Here is a 27,653-nt window from a genome sequence, read left to right on the forward strand (position 1 = left end):
ACGAGAGGAGGTGTATAGTTGGGTGTCGTCAGCGTAGAGATGGTATTGGAGGCCGAATCTGTGGATTGTTTGTCCAATTGGGGCAGTATAGATAGATAGAGAAAAGAAGGGGACCAAGGACCGAGCCCTGGGGTACCCCGACAGCGAGAGGAAGTGGAGCAGAGATAGAACCAGCAAAGGAAACACTGAAAGAGCGGTCAGAGAGGTAGGAGGAGAACCAGGAGAGAGCAGTATCCTTTAGACCAATAGAGTGGAGCATAGTGAGAAGGAGATTATGGTCGACAGTGTCAAATGCAGCAGACAGGTCAAGGAGGATTAGTATATATATATATATATATATATATATATATATATATATATATATATATAATATTTTTTATATATATATAGTTTTGATAGTCATTTTTGCAATCGAGTTTAAAAAAAAGTTTTGTACCGTTTACCTCTGCAGCTTCTGCATATCACTGTATATAGAAACTACAGTCTTTAAGTCCCAATAGGAGATCTGTCAGTGAATTTGGAATGATGGATTAGTGCAGGGGAATAGAGAACAGAGAGAGATTGTCTTAAAGGCTCTTTTACACAACGATTATTGTTCAAAATTGTTCATGATCATTGGATCATGCGAATTCGAACAGTAATTATTATTCAGTATAAACAGTCAACGTTTAAACGCCGAATAAAAATTCATTCATTTCACGCTATTTTATGTAGGCATCAAAATAATGGTTCGCAAATCGTTGCGTGTGAACAGCAATCGTTTAGTCATTCGTATTCACTAGTACAGTTAATGAACGACTAAACGGTTTGCGAATGAAATTGCAAACAATTTGTGTACAAACAAGCTACATGAGTGAATTCTGCCATTGTTTACTCGCGTGGAAGATTTATCGCTTGGTGTAAAAAGCCTTTATTAGCTACCTTATGGCCACAAATACTCTTAAGAGTTGTAATAAACTAGCTGATAAAAATATGCAGGGGACAAAAGGGCTGACAACCAAGCTGTCAGTCCAGGCTCAGACTTGGGCCCCTTCACATAAGCGTACACTAATTTGCAGAAGGAATGCTTTTTTTTTTTTTGCATCTGTGCATGTGATTGTGCTGTTTCTGCACATAAGGCATGTTCATTTGCGTAGCAAACAAAGACACACCAATTGAAATAGCTAATTAGTCCAATGAGTTACAGATAACTTCCTTTTCCTGTGTAATTGCGCAGTATTTAAAAATATGCACATGTGAACGAACCCATTAAAATCAACGGGTTCAAATCTCTGTGTATTGCGTGCGCAAATACACCCATGTGAAGGGCGCCTTAGACTTCAGTTTCTATATGTCGTGATATGTAGAAGCTGCAGAAGGCAAATGGTGCAACATGTTTAATTCCATCCTATTGCATAAACAATTGTCAACCCAAAATACATGCAATAAAGTGAAAACATTCTACCCCAGAAGTGCTCATAGCCTTGAGTTCTCTTATGTTATTATGAGCAGGTCTTTATACAGTTTATGTGATCATACTCATACACTAGACTGGAATGCCTTAGAAAGCAATGTGGATATTACTGCATTGTTTGCCTTTTAAAGGCCATGTGTCATCAGAAAATGGCCTTTTGCATAAATCCCATAAATGAGATTTTCATTTTCAATATATTTTTTTTAATTCTCAAGGTCACGACCTATATTAAACAAAATCCTAAAATCTTGTATTTTTCACACTGAACACTAAGCCTATTAATAGTTTGACATGTCTTGTTCTGTAGAGAGAACTTTTCAGCAGCTATCTCATTAGGTACCAATGCTATAATATAGTAGTGTTAATAGTTAAGGATGAGCGAGTATACTCGCTAAGGCACTACTCGTTCGAGTAGTGTGCCTTAGCCGAGTATCTCCCTGCTCGTCCCTGAAGATTCGGGAGCCGCCGCGGAGCGGGGAGCTGCGGGGGAGAGCGGGGAGGAACGGAGGGGAGATCTCTCTCTCCCTCTCTCCCGCCCGCTCTCCCCTACTCCCCGCCGCAACTCACTTGTCAGCCGCAGCGGTCCCCTGAATCTTCAGGGACGAGCAGGGAGATACTCGTCTAAGGCACATTACTCGAACGAGTAGTGCCTTAGCGAGTATACTTGCTCATCCTTATTAATAGTTCATTTTCGTCCATTAACAAAATGCATTTTGTTAATTCACAAAAATGAACTATTGACATTTGCATTTTTCAAAGCATTCTTATGTTGCAGCATTTTTTTCACAACTGCCTAAAACTTTTGCACAGTACTGTTTGTATGTATACATTACAAGCATACATATATGCACAAGCACACATTTAGAGTTTTTTTTAAAACGTAATCCACAGGAAATTCTTCAGCATCAAATCTGCACCAAAATCCAAACACTTTTTTTGGTGGATTTGCATGCAGATTTGGTGCAGAAATTTTCTGCAGTAAATCCGTTCCATATATATTTAGCCTAAAAGTCCCAAGTCCTAGATAAGTAATATAGCTTTTTTGCTTCATATATGAATAGTGATTTTGGATACTACTTCTTTTAGTATTTACGGTTTTCGCTGTCCTTTTCAGAATCCACCAGGTATAATGAGCATTCTGGATGACGTATGTGCCACAATGCACGCTGTGGGAGAAGGGGCAGATCAGACTCTTTTACAGAAACTCCAGATGGCGGTGGGAACGCATGAACATTTTAATAGCTGGAACCAGGGATTTATTATTCATCATTATGCTGGAAAGGTACGTTCTGGCTTATCGGGTTGGAAAACAGTGTGGCTGTTAATACACCAGAAATTTCTGGAATGTGGAAATTTATTAGAAGCAATGCAATTTCATGTGGAGCATTGATAGCACTAATAGGGAAAAACACACCAGTGCACCCAGACGTAATAAGGAAGACATGCTTTGAGATTGTACAGATGTGGCCGAACAAAAAAGTACTATAAATTATACATATGACAGATTCCAGATGCTGAGGAGTTGAATCAATTCATTGATTGATATCCTTTAGATTCAGAGCCTGACTGCAACCCCAATAACCATAGAATTCCTACCTAGAGTGATAGGTAAATGTGATGGAGTACAATAGAGTGATAGGTGAGATGCATTCAGTGTTACTATCCTGTCTTGGGGCTCCTGTGCACGGACGGATTTGCACTGGAGTACGGAGCAGGATTCCGCCTCCGGACTCCGCAGCAAATCCAGCCCCATAGCATACAATGTAAAAATGCAATTTCCTGCCCACGAGCAGAAATTGATTGCGATTTTCCATTCGCAGAGAAGGAATCCCAGCATGCTGTGATTTTGTGCAGGCTACGCACTGACGGCTTCCACTGAAGTCAATGGAAGCCATCCGTCCCAGGGCCATTCTGCAATCAATATTGGTCTTTGAATATACACTGGCCAGTAAGCAATATACAGAGTGTATTGCAAGTGGTAGTGTAGTCAACTGGGTGGTCTTTTGGTACGGGATCTAGAAGAGCAGGGCCTACCTTCGGTTAAAAAAAACTGTCTGAAGAAAGCCCCAATGGAACTTGGATATCGTGGTAGGAGGTGATATCGTAGCAAAGAACCAGAGCTGAGCAACATTGTATCTTCCTTGGAACTTTATTTCCAGCATTTTTTGTAGTCACTAGTGGTAGCAGTCTATGATTTCCGGTGACAGAGCATGATCTCCCAGCAGCAGTCTATAACAATTTATCTCACTGTCTACAGTTGCATGGCCAAGTATCTGCACTCTTTTTCAGTACAAGCACTCCACACTGGTCTCACTTGTCTCACAGGCCGTACAACTGCACATGAGCAGTGTCTTACATACCAGCCTATGTTTTGGTTGCCCATTCTTGGCTCCGACTACAGTCCCTGTAAGATCACACCACTGCCTCTAGAAATATGGCCATCGCCTTAAAGTAATAGAAATGAAACATTGTAAAACTTGATAAAACATGGTAAAACAGCTGGGTACATAGTCACCCCTGTTACAGTAGTCCCTTATGAAACTAGATAGCTTTCAATAGCACAGAAGGCTTTTATTGACAAACATAATTCTGTCAAACACAAATTCAATTAATCTAGAATTAATCTATGCAAAGTCTGCTCCATGCGTAGGTCACGTTTTTTGCAATGTCTTCATTTTCTGCCCATGACGCCAGGCTGTTCCCAAACTGTTGCATGTTTATTTAATACTCCCTGTGTGTATGCATTCTGTTTAATTGCCTAAGAATGTGCTGACAGACGCTCACACTTTGCTCTGCCCGCTCCTTTTTATAATCGTGTTGTGGTTAACGCAGTAAAACGGGAAAGTAGATTTAATTTTATCAGCAGAAAGGACTTAAGTGGAAATAACGAATCAAAGCAATCTTTAACTTTAATTAGAGCCAGGATAGAAACACAACACTCGAATATTGTGTGAACATTTACAAGTGGCAGAGCAGCACAGGCGGCACGTGGAGCTGGAGGTTTTCTGAATAGTATACTTTGTTGCAATAGATAATGAAATCCCTCATATCAGTGAATGCATTGATATACCACATCGTTAGCAGAGAAGTTATATGTGTAGACTGTTTATTTGCTTCCTTCACTTAGTTGAAGATGTTCATTGTCCTTACCAGACGTGATATGATGCATAGCTCACTATGTCAGTGCAGTCCATGCTCTGTTTAGGGGAGAGTTGCACAATTTGCCATGTGCAGGCCTTGATACCATTCTGTACGGTTCTTGTAAAATGCTAGATTGTTACCATAACACCCTTAGGCCTCCTGTACACTGGTAAGAGCGATATCGGGCCATGATTCACAGCACGATATCGTTTTTCGCAATCCATGGGAAACCCCTGGATGCGAGGCGGTTTCATGTGATAACAGCCTCACCATCCTACGGGGGTTCCCTTCATCCCTATGCTTTCAATGGGGTGACAGCAGCGCCTGCCCCGTTGATGGCAATGGTAGAAGATTGCGCTCTTTTGCCACTACTTTGTCAGCTGTAGCAGGGAATTCCTTAAGGCCTCATGTCCACTAGCAAAATTGAATTGTGGATTCTGCATGCAGATTCCGCAGGGGAAATTTTGCCCATAGGAATATCAATGGCCATCTGCAGTCAATTAAATTGAATTGTGCACCCGCAAGTGGCATTTTAATCGATTTGCGTTTTTCACGCGCGGAAAAAAAACACAGCATGCTCCATTTTAGTGCGGATTGCGCGTGGATCGGCCACATTGCTATCTATAGGTGGGGATATCTGTATGCAAGAAAAAATACCATTTAAAGCATATCTGCAGCAGATTCTGCGGGAATTGTATTTTTCTAGTGGACATGAGGCTTTATCCCCGTGGGGAGTCCCCTCATCACTGAACACCCTCCTGCTGCTGTCAGTGTTCAGTAATGAGGGGACTCCCCACGAGGATGAAGGAATTCCCTGCCACAGCTGTTACAGCAGTGGCAGAGGAGCGCGATCTACACCGTATGTTTTCAATAGGGCCAGAGTTGCTGCCGCCAGCCCCATTGACAACAAGGTGAAGCCCCTGGATGTGACAGCATCCAGAGGTTTCACAGCCAAAGAATCCCATGCTACAGCTGTCACAGCCACAGCAGGGGATAACGACACTCCCATTGCTTTCAATGGGGCCAGTGCTGCTACAAAGGGTGATATCGTAGAAAAATAGAATCTGCTGTGATTTTTTATTTTTTTTTTTCTTCCACGCAGGATCGCTCTAGAGAAAACATCGCAAATGAGAATGAACCCATTGAAGTTCATTGGTTTCATAATCATGCGTTTTTACTCTCGCATCGCAGGAAAAATGTGCGATCTCCTCGTCAGGAAAGGCGCCTTTAAAGTGACCATCTATCATGGAGCATCAAAGATGGCCGCAGTGCTTCTCTGACTACCTGATTCACATAGTATGTATCAGTAGTTTAAGAAACTACATGCTCTTCTGACTGGTCAGCACTGTCCATGCAGATAGCAATGGCTATTGAAAGCAGATATAGTGTCTAAGGCCTTATTCACATGACCATATATACGCAGCTATTTAGCTGCGGCCAAAAATTTGGGCAAAAATTGCGACCATCTGAAGCATTGGATTCCAATGTATTCACTCAGAAGACTGATTTTTGGATGCGTAAAAATCTCGCGTCGGGATAAATAAAACGTCGGCAGTTGTTTTCAGTCGCTGATGCTGGAAGCTCCTCTAGACTCCTATAGGAGCTGGAAAAAAAGGGAGGGGGAGGCAGTTGACCTGCGTCCAATGCTGGGAAAAGAAGACAGCTGGCTCTATTTAAGCATTAATAGTCATTTCGAGGATTTATACCGAACAAGGGATTTCCACGCTACAGCGTTTTTGCCAAAGATCGGGACTTGATCGCAGCTATTCATTCGTGCAATTTTATAGTGTCCACAGCCGAACGTAAAACTGCATACAGCCGTGTGAAAGAGCCCTTATACTAGTAATGTATACCAATACCCAGCGTGCACCAGGTAGTCATAGAAGCGGTTCAGCCATCTTTATTTCTCCGGGCACAGAGGGTCGCTTTAATCCACAATGAAGCAGGCCGCATTCATGGTGATTAGGAGAGAAGGGGACCGTTATTCTGCCAATTAATGTTGGTCCTTCAAGTGGAACCTGCAAGTATCAAACACTTATGGCTTATAGTTTTTGATACACAGTGAATGTATACGATGGGAATATATCCCTTTTGGTTTTATTGAAGTCCTTGGGAGTACCGTAGTTAAATCTGGCAATGTGGCCCTCCAGCTAGAAAGGTCGTGAATTTTTAATTTAGGGTAACTTAGCTGCGGATGCCAGAGGAGAACGCAGCAAAAACCATCCAAGTATCAAGCAGTCCTACTGTATAGACCTCCAACTATACCTCGCCGACACTGTCATCTGAGAATCTGTTGTATAGTAGAAAGATATTCATGAGAATACCTTTTCATTTGAAATTCAACATACAAATGTCTGGGCTTGTACTGTACAGTATGTTCACATACGGGGCATGACAAGACTTTTCCAGGTTTGTCATTTAGTCTAAAAGGTTATAATCTAGCAAATTGCCTTATATTGTCACATTCTGTGACCTCTGTCATTTTGTCACCCCAGTATTGTCTTCTACATTATTTGAGGCCTTCTAGGGGTATAAAGTGATTGTCCAACATACAATGTTAGGAAATTAGTGAAGGTTCCTTTTTATTATTGTTCTTGCATAACAATAGTGTGTTACATCTCTCATTTCCACCTGCATCCTCCTGTGCATGGCACAATCAGGAGAGAGAAAACAGCTCTTAGAATGAGCCAGAATTGGTAATAAACTGCTGGTGATCCAAGGACTCAAAGATAAAATAGCTGGTTTATTAACTCTTGTCATAGGTACATGTTTGTCATTAAATGGGCAGGTTCTGTGATTAAAGATGTTAGTTTGGTTGGTTGCTAATTTCTATTCATTTTACAGGTGTCTTATGACATGGATGGATTCTGTGAGAGGAACCGGGATGTACTTTTTACTGACCTCATTGAGCTTATGCAAAGTAGCCAATTGTAAGTATTCTGCAACAGATTGCCTGTAATTCTTACCCCATACATCACTTTTTATCGCTCTCATAGCTTCTTGTACTGACAATCCTAATGAGAGAAGATTTGTGATATTTGCCTCTGATTCACCATCTGTTACATATCTTAGCTCCGCACCAAAGTTCAATTGAGGGCTGCAGTATATCACTGTATATTGTTTTAATTACAGTCCAGACTATAGTACACAATACTTTTTTCTCTATATATGGCCTTAGGATTAATCGGCCACGATCATATGAACAAGAGGCGTCCACGACCAAGTCGCAGCTGCATCTCCCGTTTTAATGCCCATTCAGACGGCTGAGCTGCAGCGTGTATTGCTGCAACCTGGAATGCCATCGGGCAGGAGGAGATTAGCACACTAGCTGTGCTAAGCTCCCTCCACCTCCCCCCCCCCCCCCCCCTCCCCTTGCTGGGGAGGGGGCGGGATGGGGCAGGAGCTTAGCAGAGCTAGTGTGCTAATCTCCTGACCTGTCCTGCCCCCTCCCTTTATTTATGGCAGCCAGCAAAGGGCAGAGAGGGGGAGGGAGTTTAACAGAGCCACTGCTAAACTCCCTCCCACCCCCCTTTTCTGGCAGCTCTCATAGGCTCCCATAGGAGTCTATGGGACTGGTTGACGTATTCCGGCAAAAAATAGCTCCAGACCTATCTTTTCCGGTCAGCGTAAAAGCGACCAGCCAGAATGCGCGATATCGCTGTGATTTTGTAGCGCCAATATCACTGTCGCCTTTGTGAATGAGGCCTTAAACAGTAGTGTTCCATGATTGTAACCTCTGCTCTTTCATGGAGTGGTAGTTCACCAGTAGTCGGAGGACCACTAAAGTCTTACCACTGTCCTTTTCTATCTCTTAGCACATTCATTAAGGGTCAATAATGGTCATATTAGCCCTTATGAATATCTGCAGATTTCTGTTGTTCGGTTCCTTTACAGTTGCCAAAAAATTAAAAGGTCGAATCTGCCACATTCTGGGCCCGAATGGCACCACATGGACTCCTTTTGACTATAAAAGGATTTGTCCAGCTTCTAGCATGGTAGCCGCAATTTTCCCTCATGAAATAGCACAACATGCTGCACTGCTTCATCTGGTATTTCATGCCAGATCTGCGTCGTAGATCTGGTAAAACTTGTCTTTTGATAGGCGCCTGCAGCATAGAAGAGAATGAAACCTTAAATATATATTTTATATAATTAACACCCTTACAGTTCCACTTAGACATATGCTCGAAGGAAACTCCAGATATTTTTTTGCATTGAAATCCAATTCTGTCAAATGTCATGTGATCTACCCTGCATCACTATGCAGATCAGTGTATCATAAAACATCTGAGTAGTATCTTCTCATCGTTGCCACTGAAACATACTTTTCTTTTCCTGCAAAACCAACCATCGGTGGGTGATTCCTTTGACCATCAGTTGAATTTTCTTGTAGATCTCTTGTCTTTTTACCAAGTACTTTGTTGACATCTGAGCAGCCATTGCATGACCAGTTGTTTCCTTCTGGATTGTACAGAAAACCACAGTCAAGAGAAAAAAAAATAGCAATTGTGGTCTGCAAATAGCCTGAGAGGTTATTTTTCCCAACAAAGCCTTAAAAAATGACTGAGTGTTTTGACAAAGGAGTGCCAGAAATGAAAGGAATACTTGGTAAAAGCTGTACAGAACCTCAGGTCTTCCCACAAGCTAATCTTTGATGACAGTGCCCAGCTGTTATTTATGTCTATGTACAGTCAAAATTTGCCATGGTTTGGACTTCCTGAGGGTTAAGTCCTTTGTATTTTGAATGCAGCTGGTGGGGGTAGGGATAAAATATATAGTGCCAAGAATATGTATTTGTTGATTGCTAATCTCCTATGCGGTTCTACTCCAAGACCCTCTCTACACGGAGACTCTAATATGTTTATTTCAGATATTCTACTATGAACATTTGGGATCACTTTAAGCATTCATCACTAATACAGGATTTCATCATACTTGTGTTTCTAAGGACAAGGTTGCAGCTGATTCTTCTGTCTTAGATTAGTTATTACCTATGAAAACCACCAGGCGTTGTTGTTCTACATGCAGTACATGTATAGACCAAAAACGTGGATGCATAACCTTTTCTGGTCCAAAGGCCAAATTATCAGCTTGAACCTATTCCATAGGCCACAATAAAACTTAAAAGGACATTATTATCTGAAACATTTATGGCATATTGAAATTGTATAAAAGGTACTGATTGCATTTCGAGGACTCCAGCCTATCGAGAGAATGGGGTCCCTTCTTTCCCATTTATTCTCCAAACAAAAAAAGAGACCATGCATGCTAGTAGTTTGTTAGTTGCTGAACCAACCAAATGTTTTGTTATTTCCATGAACTACAATGAAGATATCTGCATTCATGCATGGCCACCTTTGCATTTCATTTGCTTATATATATTTGAAACCACTCAAGGCTATGGGAGAACTAATGCAAATACTTTATCTGTCTGGTTGTCTCCTGCAAACAGAAGGAATACTTCAGATTTCCAGGTAGCTCCAGACCTGCCAAGATAAACAGATGCATATGCTGTGCATAATGGCTCATTTCTTTACAATGTACCACAATTGGGTGTGATATGTGCAGTGATATACGGCATAGGACATAGAGCCAGCTAAAACACCCGCTGAGTTGGTGCAAAACCCAGAATCAACATGTGACCTTGACAACAAAAAACTAGCATTATAATATCTAGGAAGAAGAAAAATGTATTTTAACCTGTTACATGAATAAATCTTAATGTTACTTTATTTAAATTGGGTTTACTGGCTTCATGCAAACAAGCAGAAGGAAACATGTTCGTTTTATTGCATAATAGAAATCTCAACAATTTCAAATTGTTTTTCTGGTCATAAAGCCACAGAGCCACTAATAAATATTTTCTAAATGTTTGGGACATAAGATTGCAACCTGGTAACAAAAAAGTGTAATACTTGGATTTTACAATCCTAAATTAAATGACACACTTGTTTGTGTTTCCAACTTTTTCAGACCTTTCATAAAGGCTTTATTTCCGGAAAATCTTCAGGCAGAAAAGAAGGGTCGTCCTACGACTGCAAGCAGTAAAATCAAGGTAATTTTATAAAAGCATGGTCACTATATATACTAAAATAAAGTCAGGCTGGCTCATTGTGTCTACAGTATCTTACTCAACCCCCATTGTTTTATTCTAAAAGAAACAAGCAAATGACTTGGTCAATACTTTGATGAAATGTACCCCACACTATATCCGCTGCATCAAGCCTAATGAAACCAAGAAACCCCGAGACTGGGAGGAGAGCAGGTATGTAGCCTTTAAACAGAAATTCACAGTGTAAAGTAGGCCCTTCATAGTGCAATACTTCAGCCCAATGCAACAATTAGACTGAAACTGTACAAAGCAAAGAACTATTAGGCACTGCCGTCTCTAAAAAGCCTGCAACAAGGAAATCTTGGCTGGGCTGGTTAACTGTATTAAAACAGTCGTGTCCATTCAATATGCTGTCCTTTTAAGACTCATAGTTGAAGGGAATTTGTCAGCTTAAACATGCTGTCCAAACTGCAGGCATCATGTTATAGAGCAAGAAGAACAGAGCAGATTGATCTATAGATTAATGGTGAAACATTCAGTGTAACTCGTATTTAAAGGGGTTGTCCGGCCATAAACATTAGGTCTCATTACTTCTGTTTGCCCAACACAATGCACTTTGTAATATACATGGTGCATTGTAAATTAGGCAAACAGAAGTTATTCACTTACCTTTTGTGATGCCCCCCCCTGTGTTGCTCCTCGGTTGCCATGGGTTCCGACAAGTCTCTTGTCCTCTTCTTGTCGGGACGACGGGGACACGCTTCTCCAGCACAGCTCTGCGCATGTGCAGAAGAACTTCAGCCGCTGGGAAGCTCAGTTCTGCCTGCAGGGGAGGCGTGGCTGCTGGCTCTTCATCTCCAAGGTAAGAATGAGTGGAGGGGCGGGCTCTCGTGGGGGGGGGGGTGGAGAGGGAGAGATGGATGGATGTGTGCAAGGGGGGGGGTGCAGTGATGTGTGTGTGTGTTCGTGGTGTCTGGAGACCCGGCTGTCAGAAGTCCCGGGGGGAGGGGGGGGGGTGGAGAGGGAGAGATGGATGGATGTGTGCAAGGGGGGGGGGTCCAGTGATGTGTGTGTGTGTGTGTGTGTGTGTGTGTGTGTGTGTGTCTGTGCAGGGACCCGGCTGACAGAAGTCGGGGGGGGGGGGGTCATTGTGAGAGGGGTCGCTGTGGGAGGGGCACTATGAGGGCATGTGTGTGTGTGGGGAAATGTTTTGTTTTACTTTACTTTAGCAAGGTGGGGGGGCAGTAGGTAGCCTTGCAGTGGGGGGCTGCAGGAGAGTTCTCTCTCGGCTCTCCCCAGCCCCTCTCTATTCACTATACACTCATGCAAGGATTTTATCGTGAACCATGAGAGTATAACAGTCTCCCCTGGCCACACCCCCTCTGAGTATAGTATGCAGCAGGGGGCGGGGCCTGGGCGGGGAGAGACTGTAGAGCAGTTCAATAGAGGTGGGCATGTCGTGGGCGGGGCTAGGACGTGAGCTGAGGGAGGCCATGAAATCCTGCTTTTTCATGCCTCTTACTGCCATCGGGAGCGCGCACAGCATTGTGGGAAGGCAGCACAGAGGCGCCATCTTTGAAAGCTGCAGTGAACATCAGATTCTAAGGTAATAAACTGACATTGCAGCTGATCTGCCTGCCGGTTTGAGCCCCAGTATGCTGTGTGTTACTATCCTTACTGAAAGGGAAGCAGCAGCATTATAAAAATGTTTACCCTGTGTGGCCGGACAACCCCTTTAAATTATTTAAATCTCTGCACATTCTGAGCTGAACAGTCCAATGGGCGGTCCCATCAGTGATTGACAGGTAGCAGTAGTTGTAAATTACTGATAGCTCCGCCTATTGGACTATTTGGAGAGCATGTTCAAACTGAAAGACTCCCTTTAAGAATCCAGCATATTCCTTCATTGCTCCTGTTAGCCACACAGCCAACATTGGAAACCATGGAAGTAGGGACCTGTTGCTATAATAGGCTGCCCTTACATAGGATAATAATGGTCAAATGTAGGTTTATAGACTAAAGTCACAAAATCTCTAAAGAAAGAGAACTGGTGCCAAAGTATAAAAGAGAACGGTGTATTGTCCCTCCTGTGTTTCTAATGAATTTGATATAGTCGTGCTACATGTCACCATGTCTCTACGGTATGCTTGAGAATCTTTGTGTGATTATGTAAGCTTGACCTTTTTAAACGATTCTAATCCATGTCCATGATTTTTCCAAAGGGTAAAACATCAAGTAGAATATTTGGGTCTGAAGGAAAACATCCGTGTGCGTCGAGCAGGATATGCCTACAGGAGGGTGTTCAAGAAATTCCTGCAGAGGTGAGAATAGCATAACTCTGTGAAATATTACATACAAGTTGGCGGAGTCTGGCAATTTGTGCAGACGTATCTGGTTACATCACTCAAGGGTCTAACTATGTCTTACTATGGCGTACAAGTTGTAGCCACTTATTTTGCATGTCTTTGCTGTTGTCCGTGTTTTCTTTCTATCAGTTCGGGAGATAGTTCAGCTTGTACAGTTTTCAGAACAGTCTGGCAGTATCATGTGGTGTCAGGATAAAGTAGAAAGTGCTGAACTAAGAGAAAGGTAAAGGGAAACTGATAATTTCCTGACAGTGGTGATGCAGAAATAAAGCATTTGCTTTGATGTTTTATGAATAGCCCACTTTGAATAATAAACTTGTATCTGTTTCTGTTTTAACTTATAATCAGCAACTTCTTATTCTGTTAAAGAACATTTCCAGCAGTACGATAAAACATCCCCTGCCAGCCTTAGAAACCAACAAAATTAACCCATTAAGGACCAGAGTGTTTCAGTCCTAAAGGACCAGACACTTTACACAATTTTACTCATGTGGTTGTTTTATGGCCCTATTTATTTTTTCCTGGCCTAACAAAATTATTTTTGCTGTGTCTTTTTTTTTTTCTTTCATCATATTTATAATTTGTAAATTTATAGTTTTTGTTTTTGTAAATTATTATATTTACATTAAAATAAGGTGCAGAAATGGGCTCGCCATTTTGTTTTGGACGTTTTGATATATAATTTGTATAACCATGGATTACAGGGCAGATATGGTGACTGTTTATGTTGGTGGTGGGTCCTTATATTTTTTATTTTATTCTGATATATACCGTATATATATATATATATATACTAATTTTGTAACTTTTTTTTATATCTTTGTCCCCCATGACATCATATAAGACCTTTTGGGGGGGCATTCAAATTGTATTTTTTTCTTCACACTTTTCCATTTGGCACTAGTTACAGGGAAAAGCATCCCTCTAGTGTGACAGTAGTCACTGTCAGAGCTGGTCAGGGATCTGCTAAGACCCTTCAGCTCTGACATTACAGGGGTCGCTGGTGATCATGTGATTGCTGCATTCTCTACGTAGTGCTTATTGATCACTAGGTAATCTGTAAAAGAGAAGGCATAAGTAGTTAAAAACCGATCCTGTCTGATCCTCCGGGTCCTCAACTGTGTCTGACAGCCAAGAACCCGACCTGCTCCAATCTGGGATCCTGTTTAGTAAAATCCTGGCTTGGCTAGTGAAAGGTCTATGACGTTGGTTAGAAGCTCACTAGCCAAGCCAGGATCTTACTGCACACTGATGAAAGGCAAAAACCCCGAAACAGCTGTCTGGGTATGGATTCTGGCTTGTTTTTCAATTCCGAAACCATTGTTCTAAAGACATTGATTTGCAGGAATGCTGCCATCTAATAGGGGGCACTGCAGAGGTATTGTTCCATTTTCCTCATTTGCTAAATTAAATTATAACACTTGTTAAGCCTAGTTGATTAAAACCTTAAAGGCTGTCCATTTTTGTTAGAAGCCTCTCCCAATGATAGTGATCACAGAGAGGTACCCCTAGCAATCAGCTGTAATCTTCTGGGAAAGCTAGCAGTGAATGGGTTGCACCACCACTGGGCAAACGGGGCATTGCTTAGTGTCCATTTATCCTATGCCCTTTTTAGGAATGGCATACGGTTTTGCAGTATTATGGTTATTTTCCTGCAAGTACAATTGTGAGTGTTTGAACAAATTCTTGAACTTTTACAACAGTCTTGGTTTGGCGTATAACCTATATCTCCAGATTAATGTGTAATCACATGATTTCTTGTCTCCTATATCATTTAGTGTATCTCTATCTGTTTCATGCTGGTTAAGAGAGTTCAAAGTATTGAAAGAAAAAAAATATTAAAAGCCCAATTGTGTCTGGCAAATGGGAGCATAAACACTTGCAGATTTGGAGAGCTTAGACTCGGCATGCATGCTGTAAATCAGAATTAGTGTGTAACTCCTTGATTTAATGACATCATTCATGTCCTTTGAGTAATAAAATGAATAGGTTGTGTAAAGAAGCTGGCAGGACTTGAAATGTGTGTTTCTCTATTTGCTGCTGTTTTCTTCTGACAGCTTCCTGGCGGCGCTGAGTAATCAGAGATGTGAATAGGCATTTCTGTGCAGTATTTTGTGTTTGCGTACAAAGATCATAGTGAATGACTTGTGTGTTCAGGCGTGTCACCATTGGAAAGATAAACTTTTAATGTGTAAGCTTTCAATCCTGAAATATTTCTTTGCACAAAAAACTAATCACCGCTTCTGCTATTATAGCTTCATTATTATTACCATGGATGATGATCAACAGAAAAAACATCTACGGACCTAAAAAAGGGAAATGGTCCATATATCAGATCAGACGCAGTATTTGTACAGAAAATATTACTACCAAGTTCAATGTTTTTAGATAGAACCTTTTTTTATCCCCTAACCATGTGTGCCAATAATTGTGCAGTCATCTCTATGGTGGTACAAATACAGCATGACAAAATAACCTTCTCTGGTCATTCAGAATATTACTTTGGAAAACATTCGCTATAGCCCTAAGGTTCAGGCCTCCTTCACACGGACGACAAAGTCTCGCGACTTTGTAGCGTTGCTACAAATTGCATGTATGAGAAGTCCATGCTTTCTTATGGGTTCCTTCACACATGTGATGTTTTGTAGCATGCGACATCCTGACACAAAAACCTTACAGGTCCGGCGATATGCCTGTGACTTGCGAGATTTTGTAGCCCATGTTTCCCCATGGAGCCTTCCTTTCTGTTGCATCGCATCGCATGAAAACGCAATTTTCGCGCCGTGCGATGCAACTTTGACAGGAGGTAATCCTACTGTCAGAGCTCTAATCTAAGCTCTAGCTGCAGCAAAAAATAAACAAAAATGTATACATCACCTTTTGAAGGACTGTCAGCCCGGCCGCAACTTCTCCCCAGGTCACTGGCACTATTCTCTTCATCCCTTCTGGCTGGGGATTGAAAAATCCCCGCCTTCTGGAAGCATTGCCTCTGATTGGCTTACGCTTAGCCAATCACAGCCAGCGCTCAATGAACCAATCACAACCATTCCTTGAGCGTTGGCTCTGATTGGCTAAATGTCAGCCAATCATAGCCAGCACTTCCAGGAGGCGGGGATTTTTCAATCTCCGGCCAGAAGAGATAAAGAAAACCAGTTTCGGGGACCAGAAAGAAGCAACAGTGGAGCCCCGGACAGCGCTTCTGAGTAAAGTATACTTTTTTTTCTTTTCCACGCGACTTTGTAGCAACACATGCGACTTTGTAGTGCTACAAAATCGCGGTATTGCTGCGAAAAGATGCAGCGATATCGCGCGGACCAGTGATATGATATCGCTGCAATTTTCTCATGTCGCCCGTGTGAAGCAGGCCTAAAATTGCCATGTCGTAGGACAGTCACTATACCGTATTTCTTTTTGCTTCTGTTACTCTCTAGTGCACTTCTGTATGAACAGTCTTAATGCTTTTTGAATACAGCCACTTCATCTCAAAAAGTTAAAATCCTAATATGTAATTCTTCATGCCCTGATATCTGGCTGAGGGAACAAAAACATAAATGTTCATTAATTTTTCTAATGGATCCTATATGGCAGATACTTCTGTCTTTTATTCCACTGGTGATATTACCTACTTGCATACACTTCCTCATAGGGTCACCTATGTATACATGCCCATGATACGATACCTAGTGTCCTCCATTTGTAGCTGCATGGTAACCATTCCCTGCGGCTTTCTGTGGTAGTTCCACGTATTTGTCATCTGTATTGTGCCTTGGATGGTGTCTGGCTGTGTGGAGTGTGACTGGATGCAATCATTAGCTGCTGTTTGTGCACAGTTGTTGACCACTAGTACGACACCTTAAACCATGGGTTTGGTTGTACGCTCTGCGCATATGCAGATTTCTCTCCACCGGGTGATGTGTGGGGAGCGTCCCATTGCCATGGCAATGGGGTATATCCTGCTGGTGCCAGGCGCTTTGTTTTGGGTGGCTCCCGGCTGACCAGGCGGGGGCATTGTTTCCCATCGCTGCTGTGAGTCATATGACTGGGCAGTGATATGGGGGTGAACATGCCTCACAGGAGGAGGATACGGTTACTAGATCAGTTGGTAGGTGACGAGCCCCCAGCGTTGGAGCATATAAGAGCAGGGATTCTCTGCAGCAAGCTCATTATCAGACTTACCTGCTACCAATAGCCATCCTGTTTGACTCTATGCAGCTAGGTATCAGGGCAGTTAGAATTCTCTACCAAACTCTAGTCTATTCAGCCAGATGTCAGGGCATGACGAATGATGTACTAAGCTTCAGTGTATCCAGTCAGCTAATAGAACAGATAGAACTATCTTCTCTACCTAGCACTAGACTCCTGATGAAAGATTGTTTATCAACATCTTAAGCCCCATTTAGACGGGACGAATGTTGGGCAAACGATGTCCGACACTCGTTCCCGCACATAAACGCTTCCATGCTTCTGCACAGCAGCTAGTATCGTTGGCTCACAGCGGGGTGGCAGGAGCAGATTTCAGTTCTCGCTCCCCCCCGCCCCTCTCTATTTAACATAGTGGCCGTTCAATACTGAACAGCTGCTATTTACACTGCACTGTCATACCGGTAGTTAAACTTATCGTTTATGCTGCATAAACGATGAGCAATGAGTTTAACTATGACAGTGCAGTGTAATCGGGTATCGTTTGTCCGTCATTCATCCTGTCTAAATGGGGCTTTAGAAATGCATTCAAATCCATTTGTGGGTGTTGCATACAGTCAACATCTATTTTGGCTGGCACTCCCTTTGCTTTTCCACTGAGGATTCAGATCAAGTCTGTGGATACATGGTGGTATTCTGAATCTTATATAACACATTAGAACCCATTGGCAAGTGTTACAGTCATTATCCATTTTTGGCTGGCACTCAGTTTATGGATTTACTCTGATTCATCAGCTGAAAACCAGACACATGGTATTCTATAGGTGGGCTATGCTTAGTCAGTACTAAGTCTGGTTAGTAGTCAGATCACTCACCATAGGTGAAGAGGCCTCTCCTAAGTGTAGCATCATTTTTGGTGTTAAGAATTCCTGTTTTAAGGATATATCAGAGGGATGAGACCTTATCTGGGCTCCCCTCTCATCAATTTTGCATGTTTGTCTGGCATTAATTGCCAAACTGCTCTGATTTTAATCAGTCAATAAAGGTTATTTTTTAATCCTATTCTGTGAAGAAAGCTTTTATATGTGATTTGTAATGTTGATGTAAGTAAGAGATTATAATATGAGCAAAAGGATAATGATGATGGACAACTGAACACTTAAAGGGAGGCTCTAATACCCTGTTGGACCACCTCTAGCTTGGATGCAAGATGTGCTATGGACAGGCATGGAGGCATACAGGTTCTGTATTGTATTTTGTGGCATAGTGGTCTACATTTGCTGAAACTGAGTCTCTACATCGTGTAAATTCGTATGCTGTTGAAGTTGGCAGCCATATGGTCCCATACATGTGGTGTTGGTGATAAATCAGGCATCCAAACAGGCCATGGAAATGTGGCAATATTGTGGAGGGATTTCTGTGACACCCTTGATGTATGTCATTGATAATTCTCTTACTGGAAAATGCCCCTTGGAAGCCGCCATGAGATATAACACATGTGGCTTCAGGATGTCCTGAACATATCGCTAAGTTGCCATTGTCCCTCTTAACACTACTAGGAGGGACTGGCTGTCGTATGCAATGGCCTCCCCAGACCATCACACCAGCAGTGGGGGCACTGTGCTGCTCCACAGCAAAGGCAAGATTGAGATGCTCGCCCTAAGTCTCTAGACTCTAGCATTGTCGTCTGTGCCCAAACTTTACTTGGATTCGTCGCTGGAGAAAGCCCGTCAACGCTACAAATGGAGGCAATGGTTAGTGGATGTCAAAGGCAGTACATGTAATGGGCATTGTGAGACTAGATGTTTTTAGCCAAGCGCCTGGAAATGGTTCCAACAGACACACAGGCCTGTAACGATGATGCCACCTGTCTCTGGATAGTGGACAACAAAACATTTCGAGCTGCTCAAGCTTGTTGGACAATCAGACGATTCTTTCTACTGGTAGTCTTTTGAGGGTATCCAGAGCCCAGTTGCCTTGTATGTGCCCTCACACATCCACTGGTCCCAACACCTCCTAATAGTGTGGTCTGAATGGCCCGGATGGTGTGCAATCCTTCGATACGACCATCCAGCTTTTGGCATTCCAATAATGTGCCCACTTTCAAACTGTCTTAACTGGGTGAAATCTCTGTAATTGTATTGTAGAGGCGTCTAGTGGTCAACATGCTCTACACAAGAGGAAAAAAAAGGTCTGCTACACCTTAGTAGCCTCCTACCAGGAATACTGCCCCCCAATATGTGATGCTGCAAAAGTGTTGTTCCATCTTCCTTATTTGCATAGATTACCCAAAGAAACATGCATGGTCTTGTAAGTCTCCTCATTCACCTCCTAGGTGTCTCCACACCTCTTCTGGGTGCTCTCCTTGGGGAGAGACTATGCCCCCCTCCCCACTCACCTGCTAAGTGTCTCCACACACCTTCTGGGTGCTCTCCTTAAGGAGAGACTACATCACTTTAGACGTAAGTAAAACACCTGAATGTGAAGCCCCCTTTCCCCAATTTATAAAACAGATATAACACGGTGTGGAGCTTGTGCCAGATGTGCCCACCCAATTATCCCAAAAGACAGAGTTTGATTCCTTTTGGTGGCTAGTTTTACACTGCAGAGGTGAAATGAAAGTACTGTATGTAATACTGTATATTGAAATATGAAAAGCCACTTTGAATCACACAGTAGCAACAGTTTCCAACAGGATGAGGCACGATTCTCCAAGAAATATGATTTATTAAGTGCAATTGAAAACTGTTTAAAGCACGTCTGACAGGTCAAGGGAATAATTAGCTGTTGTAGTTATAAAGGGGCTTTCCACAATTACAATATTGATGACCTAGCTTTAGGACAAGCCATTCAATATCAGATCAGTGGGAGTCAGAGTCTAGCCCCAAACAGTCCCATCTACTTCAAACAGTCCCATCAGCTGTTTGAAGTAACTGCAGCACTCAGACAAGCACTGCAGCCTTTTCACTGGTTTACATTGTTCCATATACTGTACCTGCATGCTGTACATTCAGTAGTGGCTGTGCGGAGTATTGCAGCTTTGTATTGTTCACTGAAAGTTTCCTTCTTATCCATATTCAGGAAGGTAATTGTTACAGTTGATATGAGAACTTTACTAACAGAGCTTATTTATTGCGTTATAAAACCTGGCTTTATTACAGTTTAGATAGGCAGTTGAACCTTGTACCTTCTGCAGCTCATAACTTTATGTAGAAGACTTCTGAGCTCAGCAATAGCAAAAGTACACACATTGTATAAACTACAATTATTGCCCCTAAAGGTGGTATAACCAGTCGGCCTATACATTTATAGCAGTTACACTGTCGTTCAGGAAATTCAGCTCCTGTTTGCAGCGCTAGTTGTTGGCCTAACCAGCTGGATTATCTGTTTTCTGGATTTCATATGAGAGAAATGGCAATGATCGAGAACATCTAAAGCTATAGTGGACTGTGAATATTTTTCATATAAATGTGGCCTTGTACTTTTTAGATTATTATATATCTTATAATGAGAGAATACATAATAAAGGGAGAAATTACATTAAAAATGCAAACTTCCACTTATCACTAGGAATGTCACCTGGGTACTGATGCATCTTGTCTTCATCGGAACTAGGGGGTGGAGACATGGGTTGGCCGGCCAGAGTGACAGGGAACACCCACGTAACGCACCCCCCCATCTTAGGGTTAGTGTTAGGCTTAGGCTTACGGATGTGCTGTTCTGCTTAACAGTTTTCAAGCAGAACTGAAAACAGTCATTCGACCAAACAGTGAAAGATGCGGCTTTTGAGCGAATTTTGAGCGATAATCGTTGTCTAAATGGGCCTTTACTGCATAGTAATTCACTTTGTGTATGAAATTACAAAACGGCCATTTTCTAGACCAATTCAACTTTGATTGTTCTTTTGAAGACTTTTTGTTAACTTCAGTAGTTCTTATAATGGGAGTCACGTGTACAGATAAGAGGCGCATTCAGGTTTATGATAATGTACTGACTCAGACACTATCATCTCTTGGCTGTGACATGCATTGGATGAGTGCTACACTTTTTTCTAAATTTACTGTGGCAAAGTCCATTAGTAATGAGGAAGTTTGGCATGGATTACGGTATATTCCCTGACATATTGTATTAAAATAAATATATAGATTTTGGGCAAATGCCATACATAGTAGTGAATGAGTGCATCAGTGTAAATCTCATGGTAAACTCTCCATTGCAAAGCTTCCACCATCTAACTACTTCATGCATTTCCATCACTATTCTCCAGAATTATCTCAAAGTTTCATTCTGCACAAGATTCTCTTATTGCCTCCTTATACTTTCAGGGCTGCTTTTCAAAGAGATGGGTCTGTAGGTAACTTGCAAAGTAAGCCTGCCCCTCCCCCCCCCCCCCCCCCCCCCCACACACACACACACACTTACCTGATATTTTTGGTTTCTGACTTAATCCTAAATATTGCTGCCATACCGCTTCGTAGGAGTCCACATAAATGCAACATTTTCATAGATTTGTATTAAGGCACATTTGGTCCCGCTAAAAGGATTTTTTTTTTTTTTTGCAGAATTTCAGATCTAACTGTATCAAGCACATCAATGATTGTGATTGTCTGCTATTATCTTTTGTGCTATCCTATTACTGCATGTGGTTTAAGACACAACACCGTCTAATGTATCAAACTAAGAGAAAACCTTTCATTTTGAAAAGGAGTAAAAAAAAGTTGCATTCTAGTTTCTGTGGTGTATGGATTATTTAAAAACATTATTTCTCTTAGGCCAGTCTCCCACAAGCATCTGAAAAACGCTGCATTTTTAACGCATTGTTTTACTGAGTGCAGAGTTGCCTTCTACTGAGTTTTCGTGCGCGCTTGCCTGCGTTTTTTCGACATAGGCAAGAAAACCGATATCACAAGATATATTGTTTTAGCCACTATTAGGCTAGGGTCACACAGGGTGGATTTGTTGCAGTTTTGCTGCGTTTTTTCTGTTGCAGTTTTGCCGCAGAAGAGCTGCTTCTGCAGCAAAACGGCTTCAAAGGTTATTTTTGTCTTGCAGATTTTCTTGCGGAAAAATCTGCAAGCGTTTTTTTCCGCAGCGCTTTTTTACTTTTGCAGTGGATTTTGCTGCATCCATAGAGGTCTATGGACAAAAAAGCTCTGCGGAAAAGACAAAAGAATGGACATGCTGCGTCTTGAAAAACCGCGCCGCAGTTGCATTTCCGCACTGCGGCTGTGCGGAAAAAATCCGTCCTGTGAGAACAGCTTTTTGCCCAAACACATTTGCACTGCAAACGCAGCGGTTTTGCTGCAGTGCGGATATGCAACAGCAAACCGCAGCAAATCCGCCCTATGTGAACCCAGCCTAAATGTAAAAATAGATCATTAGTTTCTATTAAGGGGCTGCCCAAGCCATTTTTTTCCTGCAAAACCACGTTGCCCATGTAGTAACATAACTAACAGGCATGATGAAGGCAACCTGAAAAATGTTCCATGATCAACTTTTGTGCTGCAAGAGACCCACACACTACTCTTGCACAGGGTCCCTTTTTTTGTCCAATGCTGAACTAATTCATAGAAAAATTGTGAACATCAGAAGTAATGTAAGAATATTTATGGTCTCGCAGAAACGGCTGTTTATATAAGTTGTATATTTGTCATAGATATGCCATCCTCACCAAAGAAACCTGGCCTTCCTGGCGAGGAGATGAGAAGCAAGGAGTCCTCCACTTATTGCATTCGGTTAATATGGACGCAGATCAGTTCCAGCTCGGAAAAACCAAAGTCTTCATTAAAGCTCCAGAGTCAGTGAGTACATTGTATCCGTAGTGCTGATTATTCAGTTGTGATATGGTACTTGGTGTCTTATATGGTATGATATATTGCAACTTTATTCAATTCACTAAAAGTATAATGACTCTTTTCAGTGAACAGGAACTCTCATTTATAGTCTGAAGTAAATAATCTTGTATGATCTGCTGTTTTTGTCTAATTCACTTAGGGTGCTTTTAGACGAAACGATTATCATTCAAAAAATTGTGAATGTGAACGATAATCGTTTGGTCTAAATACACGCCAACGACTGAGCGATAAATGAGATTCGTTTGCTTTTCTTTTGTCACTCGTTTTTTTGCAGGCATAAAAACCATTGTTGGCGCGTTCACTTATCATTCGGTTTAAACAGCAGCAATCGTTCACTCTCATTCACTTATACAGGGACTGAACCATTCTCATTTGAACAAGCCAACGATGCATTTGCCTGTTTATACAGGCTGCACGAGTGCGAACGAGTTATTAGTGATGTCCCTCGCTCGTGCGCTCATTCAAATTAGAATCTGCCTGTCTAAAAGAACCCTTAGGGTGGGTTCACATCTGCGTTGCAACCTCCGGTCACGGGTTCCGTCTCAGATCTGGCACGAAATACCGGAAGAAAAAGTGCCGCCTGCAGAGCTTTTCCTTTCAGCTAAAAGCCAGACAGCTGAACAGAAAGCGAACAGACCCCAATATAGTCAATGGGGTCCGTTTGGCACTGTTCAGTTCCGTCCTAAGACAAAGCCATTCATCCACGGGGCTTTCCCTTTCCTGCTCCCCGAACTGAGCAGGAAAGAGGAACCCCCGACGCAGATGTGAAACCACCCTTAGTCATTTACTGTTAAGCGAGAAAATTCCTAAAATAAAATCCTATCAGGTTTTTCAACACAATTTGTGATTTGCATTGTTCTTTATAGAGGGGGAAATTTTTGATCCATGGTATGTACTGTGTAACTTCACCAGTTGACTACAGACCACAATGCTAGCTTAGAGGAGCTCTGGTTTGCAGTTACAACAATTTACATATATTTGGGTACTGCAGAAACTACAATTTTGGAACCTATTGTTACAATTGGAATTATTCCTATAAGCAGCAAACATGATCTGAAATTTTGTAGAGAAGCCAAAGGAATGTCATTATTTAACCTTCCCCAATTTATTGACTACTGTTTATAGTAACTTGTCTTCATATTGGGCACAACAATCTTTAGTATCAGTCTCTAACTGGTGTACCCATATGGTGGAGAGCATTTACAGCCTTGCTCATTACTGAGGGTTCCCTTCCACCTCGTTCATCTTCTTTCTATTTTGTACATAAATGTTCATTAGAACCAATTCCATAAGCCCGGACACATATGATACCGTGTCTGCACACAAGATGTGCCTTCCTGCTCATTAGAACACTCTTAATTGTATTGAGATGTTGCTAGGTTGGCTTTTGATGAATCCAACAGTTAATAACATTCTGGTTTTCCTTTACCGAACATCACATTCTTCTCAGTTAGCGTTCCTGAAGATGCAGGGAAGGTACAGCAGATGGTCTTTCAATTAAATCTTATTTTTGAAGAAAACCCTCTACCAGTGCTGAACATAAATAAAATGTTATCTCAGGCTTTGTTCACATATGCATCAGAAGCTCCGGTTGGGGCGTCCTGCTCATACCCGTGAGGGGTACGGTTTTTAATTGATAGTTCATTAGCCGAACTATATTGTAGGTAAACCGCAGTTTTACGTGTAAAATTTTTCTAGCCATTAACTTCTAGTTTGAAAAACGTGTCACCACTTCATGTGTTGGTTGTCACCTTGTGGGACAGTAACCTAAGACTGATTTTTACATGATCAGGACGCTCGCCTGGTGGCCACTCCATCAGATTTACAAGAATGAATAGGTATGAGCAGTGCATACATTCTAAAGTCTTGTGTCTAGTCTGCCCTGCCGTGGATTGCGTCCTCTCGGGGTGTTTTTTATATTTATTTTTCTCATTCCTTATGTTTTCACTTCTGATTATGTTTTATAAGCATTTTTCTTTGTTCATCAATCATGTTGGAAAATATTAAAGATATATTTAGAGCTCTTGCTTTGAGGAATGAGGTTAATGTACAAGAACTGGTAGCATAGGGCTCCTGTACAAAGAACAGAATGTACTGTAGATCCCTTATTTGCATATTTCCCAGAGGAGTATGAATGGCCTTAAATCTCCTCACTTACCTTATAGGTGCTCTCCTTAAGGAGAAACGATACCCTTCCTGACTGAAAGACACTTCTCATATGGTTTCCAGGCAGACCTGTATGCTGGATATTTAAGGTTGTTCGAGACCAAAGAATTGCCCTCAGTCCCAAGAGTGAATACATTTTGTAAATTTGGCTTCTTGAATGCTGAATGTCTGTCGGTGTCATAGTTCCATAAAGAAAAACTATATAATAGAGAGCAGAGGAAGTGCTACATGTGTAAGACCAACTTGCAATAGGCGCTAGCAGATGAATTGCTCACCTTCGCTGGTTGTGTTTCCACAGTCCACAGTCTTGCTAGTAATAGTTAACACATATGGTCCATACTTCCCTTCTATTGACAAACTCCATACATAAAAAAACCTATGTATGGATGTCCATGCATGCTTCAGAGAATCCTTCACTCCAGGTACATAACAGCAGCAGCAAATGCAGCTACACATATGGGACGTCTGTCCAAGAAGACTAGCGTGAAACAGCAGTATTTGGGGACATCTTGTAGCAAGGGAGTCTAAATAGTGATCAGCCCTCCTTTCTTCCTGTTCATTACAGTTGTCACATTCTTTTTTTATTTATTTTGTTTTTGCCACTCCTTTTGTTTGGTTTAGTCTACCACAATTAGCTAACTGAGCTGATGTGTACAACATATTTCTGGGAATCATTACCTCTCTGTACATTTGCTGTCTTGCACAGATTGAGTTACCAGCTTCTTGCAATTGTGGCAGTTGCTCAAGAGTGGTATTAGTCAGATTTAACACACGTACTGCACCTGAATAAATACCTAGTTTCCCTGAAAATAAGACCTACCCCAAAAAATAAGTTTTCTAGTTCAATTTGGTGAATTTTCAGTAGAAATCTGCTCCATTGTTTTAAGACAGGGCTGGGCTGTCCCCATTATGCGGCCTACAACTTTGAAACTGAGATTTTGCTTCTACTAATTGAAGTCCCTGAGCTCTGAACCCGTTTACTTACTAAGGGTGACTACCCACTACAGGTTGTTTTCCCTGTGAAATTCGCAGCATTTTTTTTTCTGCAGGGGTCTATGGGACTTGTAATGTTAAAATCGCGATTTCTCGGTAAATTGCGATTTTGCGTGATCGCGATTTTAACAGTACAAGTCCCTTAGACCCCTGCAGAAAAAAACCGCTGCGAATTTCGCAGGGAAAAAAAAATGTAGTGGGTAGTCACCCTAAAACTGAATGGCAATATCCGTTGTATGCAGTACTAGAGGTGGCTGAAACCGCACTTGATTAGACTGTGGTCTCCACAGTAGTTAATGTAATCCTGTGAAGCCTGCTGAACACCTACCTAATTTGATAGTCTGTTCACTTATCATTCATCTTTTATTTTATGCAGCCTAATTGTTGGGTTTAAACCCCGGTCTTTCAGTTGTTCTCATTCACTGGTGCAGCGAACTGAACGATCCTGTTTAAAATAAATAAATGTGTTTAAAATGAGCAAAGGAGCAAATTATGTCAGTTTGTTCATTCACTTGGGCAAACTATTTTTCGCTCTGTGTAAAAGCACCCTTAAGTAGGCCTTCAAGATATTCATGACATCTGCGGCTTAACTCCAAACCACCAATGAGTTCTAGACACTATATTTAGGCCTCTGTTTGACTCGGTAAAACCTATCAAGCTTAGAACATCCCAGGGCTCAATACCACTTCCTTTTCTTCTTTCAGGAGTCAGGGAAGCTCAGATTGTAAAGCTAAAAAAAGCAAAATGGACAAATATACCAACAGCGTTTTTGTGATTGACTTACATTGAGTTGCTTTCCCTGGTTGGTATCACGTAATGTTTCTCTGTCAATATACAAAATAAGTTTGACACAAATGTAAAGAGGGAAATGTCTTCCTCTTATCCCAGCGATCAGCAGCAGGTGTTCAGACTCCAAGGGAAATTCTGCACTCCATGGTGCCCACTGAACTCAATAGGCAGTCCATGTATTGTACAGAGGTCTTCCAGAGAGTCGCTCTAGCTGCTTTATGGGTTCTGATAAATGTGCTCCTAACTATCCACTAAAAACAATAGACTGGATCCTGTTTTGGACTTCACAGAACAGTCCATTTTTGGTTAGGGTCTACATGTCTGCTCTAGATTGTGGACATACAGAACCCTGATGGTTGAGATTATATAATTTTTCAGCCACGTACTATGTAATAGAAGTGTCACGTGTGGCGGAATCGCAGATACGATGCAGCAGCAGGAGTACCAAAAATATACAATTTTTATTAAAGAACAAAATGGCGCAAGAAGATATAATAAGCAATTAAACTTTGAATAAGTCTGTTAGCTACGACTAAGTAAAACCTAGGAATGATATTACTCTGTGTACAACAGTCTTTTTAAGCATCACTTGATACCCCAGGCAACATTTGACTTGTTTGAGGTTCCAGCACTGGATCCTTAGCAATGGTCCGATTTCCCTGTGTGGGTTCTGTCTCTCTGCAGCAGGCTTGCTGATT

The 27,653-nt window shown here is 41.8% G+C and overlaps 1 protein-coding gene across 1 annotated transcript in view; it reads left to right on the forward strand.

Annotated features, from left to right (window-relative positions):
* MYO1E (myosin IE) overlaps positions 1-27,653 on the forward strand; it is a 153,301-nt gene that overhangs the window by 101,528 nt on the left and 24,120 nt on the right. The window contains exons 14-19 of the mRNA XM_066592536.1: positions 2,568-2,735; positions 7,439-7,524; positions 10,568-10,649; positions 10,753-10,859; positions 12,869-12,967; positions 22,809-22,953. Of these exons, the coding sequence (XP_066448633.1) occupies positions 2,568-2,735; positions 7,439-7,524; positions 10,568-10,649; positions 10,753-10,859; positions 12,869-12,967; positions 22,809-22,953 (687 nt within the window). The remainder of the gene's footprint in view (positions 1-2,567; positions 2,736-7,438; positions 7,525-10,567; positions 10,650-10,752; positions 10,860-12,868; positions 12,968-22,808; positions 22,954-27,653) is intronic.

Source organism: Eleutherodactylus coqui, chromosome 2, assembly GCF_035609145.1.
Source record: "Eleutherodactylus coqui strain aEleCoq1 chromosome 2, aEleCoq1.hap1, whole genome shotgun sequence".
NCBI classification, from domain to species: Eukaryota; Metazoa; Chordata; class Amphibia; order Anura; family Eleutherodactylidae; genus Eleutherodactylus; species Eleutherodactylus coqui.